The following is a 5092-nucleotide window of genomic DNA, read 5'->3' as shown; positions in this document are numbered from 1 at the left end:
CATTTTGGCCAGGCTGTTCTCAAACTCCTGACCTCAGGTAATCCTCCTGCCTCGGCCTCCCAAAGTGCTGGGATTACAGGCATGAGCCACCACACCTGACCTAGGTTAAAATACTTCTCTATGTATGTACACATGTCTCTAAGATGGTCCCCTGTGATTCTCACCCCCTAATATTTACATCCTTGTGCATCCTCTACGATGCTGAGTAAGGCTGACCTGTGTAATCAGTAGGATACTGCAGAAATGACGGAGACTGACTTTGGAAGCTAAGTCATGAAAGACATTGTGGTTTTCACCCTGCTCTTTCTCTTGGTCACTGCTTCTGGCAGAAACTGCTGTGTTATCAGGACCCTCACACAGAACTACAGAGAAATCCACATTGTCAGGAACTGAGTTATCTTGCCAAGAGCCAGCACTACTTTGCCAAACGTGAACAAGCCACCTTGGAAGTAGAGGTCCTGGCCCCAGTCAAGCCTCCAGATAACTGCAGCCCTAGCCAACATCTGGATGCCACTCCCATGAGCGACCCTGAGCCAGATCCAAACCACTCTCAAATTCCTGACCCATAGTAACTATGAAACAATAATTATTTTAAATTTGGGGGAGGCCGAGCACAGTGGCTGAGCACAGCACTTTGGGAGGCTGAGTCAGGAGGATCACTTGAGCCCAGGAGTTTGACACCAGCCTTGAGAATATAGGGAGACCCTGTTTCTATGAAAAACTAAAATTGTGTGTGTGGGTAATTTGTTACACAGCAATATATAACTGATGAATAACTGAAAAAGTATATACGTATATATGTATATCGGGTGTCTCTATACCCACCCACATATACAAACACATACACATGGAAGAGCACATCAAGATAATCACCAAAGGTTAACAGTGGTTGTCTGGGCAATGAGATTATGGGTGACTTTTCCTTCCTCTCTACACCTTTATGGACTATCTACACTTTTTACAGTGAATATTAATTTTTTCTGTGTATATATATATACATATATGTGTATATATATTTATTTTTATTTTTTATTTTTGAGATGGAGTTTTGTTCTTGTTGCCCAAGCTGGAGTGCAATAGCACAATCTCAGCTCGCTGCAACCTCCACCTCCCAGGTTCAAGCAATTCTCCTGCCTCAGCCTCTCAAGTAGCTGGGATTATAGGCACACGTCACCATGCCAGGCTAATTTTGTATTTTTAGTAGAGACACGGTTTCTCCATGTTGGTCAGGCTGGTCTCAAACTCCCAACCTCAGGTGATTCACCCACCTCGGCCTCCCAAAGTGCTGGAATTACAAGCATGAGCCACCGCGCCCAGCCCTAACTATTTTTTTGGGGTGGGTAGAGAAAGACATTTAACCATCACCCTTACCAGTGAAAAAAATAAAAAAAACCATTCTCACCTGCCGAATGTTCTCAGTGTGCCCCCATCAGGAACTTGGCCTGCACTGACCTCCCAGGGGAGATAATAGGTCCCAGGTTTGGGCAGCATCATGGGCTCCTATAACCAAACAGTTGAGATGGATTTTGAAGTTTCCTGATAAATCAAATAGACTACAAAACAGACATTAGCAGATATATGAGACCAACAGCATCTTGAAGACTAATTCCAGTGGGCAGTGTTTTAAAATTAAAAAAAATTTTTTTTGCCAGGCACGGTGGCTCATGCCTATAATCCCAGCACTTTGGGAGGCCGAGGCAGGTGGATCATGAGGTCAAGAGTTTTAGACCAGCCTGACCAACATGGTGAAACCCCGTCTCTACTAAAAACACAAAAATTAGCTGGTGGCATGCGCCTGTAATCCCAGTTACTCAGGAGGCTGGAGCAGGAGAACTGCTTGAACCCAGGAGGTGGAGGTTGCAGTGAGACGAAATCGTGCCACTGCACCCCAGCCTGGGTGATAGAGCAAGATGCCGTCTCAAAAATAAATAAATAAATAAATAAATAATTGATATAATATGCATTCATGTATTAAAAACAAACAAACAAAAACAAACCACGACCGGGCACAGTGGCTCATGCCTGTAATCCCAGCACTTTGGGAGGCTGAGGTGGGTGGATCACCTAAGGCCGGGAGATCAAGACCAGCCTGAGCAACATGGAGAAACCCTGTCTCTACTAAAAATACAAAATTAGCCGGGCATGGTGGCGTGTGCCTGTAATCCCAGGACTTGAGGGGCTGAGGCAGGAGAATCGCTTGAACCCAGGAGGCAGAAGTTTCAGTGAGCCGAGATCGTGCCATTGCACTCCAGCCTGGGCAACAAGAGCAAGATTCCATCTCAAAAAACAAAGCAAAACAACCAAAACCAAACAAACATAGACCAGCCCTGACAATATAATGAGACTTCATCTCTATGAAAAAATGAAAACATTAGGTCAGGCACAGTGGCTCATGCCTATAATCCCAGCACTTCAGGAGACCGAGAAGGGCGGATCACCTGAGGTCAGGAGTTTGAGACTAGCCTGACCAACATGGAGAAACCCCGACTCTACTAAAAATACAAAATTAGTGGGGTGTGGTGGCACACCCAGCTACTAGGGAGGGTGAGGCAGGAGAATTGCTTGAACCTGGGAGGCGGAGGTTGCGGTGAGCCGAGATTGCGCCATTGCACTCCAGCCTGGGCAACAAGAGTGAAACTCCGTCTCAAACAAACAAACAAACAAAATTAAAAAGCTATGTGTGGCCCAGAATGGTGGCTCGCACCTGTAATCTCAGTGCTTTGGGAGGCCAAGGTAGGAGGACTGCTTGAGGCCAGGAGTTCAGGACCAGCCTGAGAACAAAGCAACAGCCTGACTTTACAAAAAAGAAAAAAATTTGGCAGGCTAGAAACACATGTAGTACCAGCTACTCGGGTGGCTGAGGTGGGAGGATAGCTGGAGCCCAGGAGTTCGAGGCTGCAGTGAGCTATGAGAACATCACAGAACTCCAGCCTGGACGACAGAGGGAGGCTCTGTCTCTAAAAAAATAAAAAGTCCGTGCATGGTGGCTCACGCCTGTAATCCCATCACTTTGGGAGGCCAAGGTGGGCAGATCACCTGAGATCAGGAGTTTGAGAGCAGTCTGGCCAACATGGCGAAATTCCATCTCTACTAAAAATACAAAATTGGGCTGGGCATGATGGCAGCACCTCTGATCCCAGCTACTTGGGAGGCTGAGGCATGAGAATCGCTTGAACCCAGGAGGCAGAGGTTGCAGTGAGCTGAGCTCGCACCACTGTACTCCAGCCTGGGCAACAGGGAGAGACTCAGTCTAAAATAAAATAAAATAAAATAATAAAATAAAATAAAATAAAAAGCTATGTGGAGAAGTACTGTTCCACTCCAATCTCTATGTAACCCATTCCTTCCAATCCCATAAAACAGGGGTTTATAAATGAGTACATAGTACATTTTTCAGCTTTGTGGGCTATATGATCTCTGTTACAATTATAGACATGCATTCAAACGATAAGAGAGATGTGTTCTCAGAAATGCAGTTAGGTGATTTAATCATTGTGTGAACATCACTGTGTACTTACACAAACCTAGATGGCACAGCCTACTGCAGCCCTGGTGCTATATGGTGGAGCCTATTGTTCGCAGGCTATCAACCTGCACCATGTGGCTGTACAGAACACTGGAGGCAACTGTAGCACAATGGTATCTGTATATCTGAACATAAGCAAACATAGGAGAGAAAATGGTAAAAAATGGTAAATAGTAAAAAATATGGTGTCATATAATCTTTTGGGCCACTGTGTATATGCGCTCTGTCATTGACCCAAATGTGTGTATGTGGCATGTGCCTGTACAAGGTCTCACTCTGTCACCAAGGCTGGAGTGCACTGGTGGGATCATAGCTTACTGCAGCCTCAAACTCCTGGACTCAAGTGATTCCCCTTGCCTCAGTTTCCCAAGGGACTACAGGTGCGTACCACCGCATCTGGCCATCTTCAACTATTTATTTATTTATTTATTTATTTTGAGATGGAGTCTCACTCTGTCGCCCAGGCTGGAGTGCAGTGGTGTTATCTCGGCTCACTGCAAGCTCTGCCTCCCGGGTTCACACCATTCTCCTGCCTTAGCCTCCTGAATAGCTGAGATTACAGGTGCCCGCCACCATGCCTGGCTAATGTTTTTGTATTTTTAGTAGAGACGGGGTTTCACCATGGTAGCCAGGATGGTCTCGATCTCCTGACCTCGTGATCCACCCACTTCGGCCTCCCAAAGTGCTGGGATTACAGGCGTGAGCCACCGCACCCGGCCCATTTTTTTTTTTTTTTACTTTTTTTGAGACAGAGTCTTGCTCTGTTGCCTGCCTGGTAGGGCTGGTATCCCATCATAGATATGACCCCATATTTATGGGGCCTCTCCCCGGGGCTGATGGTCGGGGATACAAGCTGCTGAGCAGTGAGCAGAGAAGCAGCAACTGTGAGTCAGAGGCTACAGACAGAAGCAGCTAACTTCAAACGGTGCAACTTCAGGGAAAGATCACCTTCTTCCCATACGATCCCCTTTCCAACTCCCATCCCTCTAAGAGTTATCACCCAATAAAATCCTCAGCATACACTACCCTTCAATCTGTTCGTGTGACCTGATTCTTCCTGGATGCCAGACAAGAACCCGGGTGCGGAGAGGCACAGGCTTGGATGCTGCTGCGGGCTCTGCACAAAGCCTGCTCCCGCCAGAGAGGAGCGATGGGCTGGTTTGTTCCCTCCTGTTCCTGCACTTGCTTGCTCCCATGCTCCCTCTCTTGAGGAATGGCCAGTGGCAGACTGAGTGAAACGAATCCCTCCAGTTCCCAACCAGGGAACCAAGGGGGTCAAGGGAACAACTCCATCTCAGCATGATCTCGGCTCACTGCAACCCCTGCCTCCGGGGTTCAAGCAATTTTCCTGCCTCAGCCTGCCAAGTAGCTGCACCTACCACCACACCCAGCTAATTTTTTGTTGTTGTTTTTGAGACAGAGTCTTGCTCTGTCATGCAGGAGTTCAGTGGTACAATTTTGGCTCACTGCAACCTCCGCCTCCCGGTTTCAAGAGATTCTCCTGCCTCAGCCTCACGAGTAGTTGAACTACAGGAGCCTGCCACCATGCCCGGCTAATTTTTGTAA

General features: G+C 47.1%; 1 protein-coding gene across 1 annotated transcript in view; it reads right to left on the bottom strand.

The window, feature by feature from the left end:
* Positions 1–1544, bottom strand: part of TEN1 (TEN1 CST complex subunit) — a 15846-nt gene extending 14302 nt beyond the window's left edge. Inside the window, exon 1 of the mRNA XM_011948696.1 lies at positions 1403–1544. Within this exon, the coding sequence (XP_011804086.1) occupies positions 1403–1494 (92 nt within the window). The 5' untranslated portion in view covers positions 1495–1544. The remainder of the gene's footprint in view (positions 1–1402) is intronic.
* Positions 1545–5092: the final 3548 nt, after the last annotated feature.

Source organism: Colobus angolensis, unplaced genomic scaffold (assembly GCF_000951035.1).
Source record: "Colobus angolensis palliatus isolate OR3802 unplaced genomic scaffold, Cang.pa_1.0 Scaffold1, whole genome shotgun sequence".
NCBI classification, from domain to species: Eukaryota; Metazoa; Chordata; class Mammalia; order Primates; family Cercopithecidae; genus Colobus; species Colobus angolensis.
Note: the sequence above shows the minus strand (reverse complement) of the source record. Positions and strands in the feature narration are given on the sequence as shown.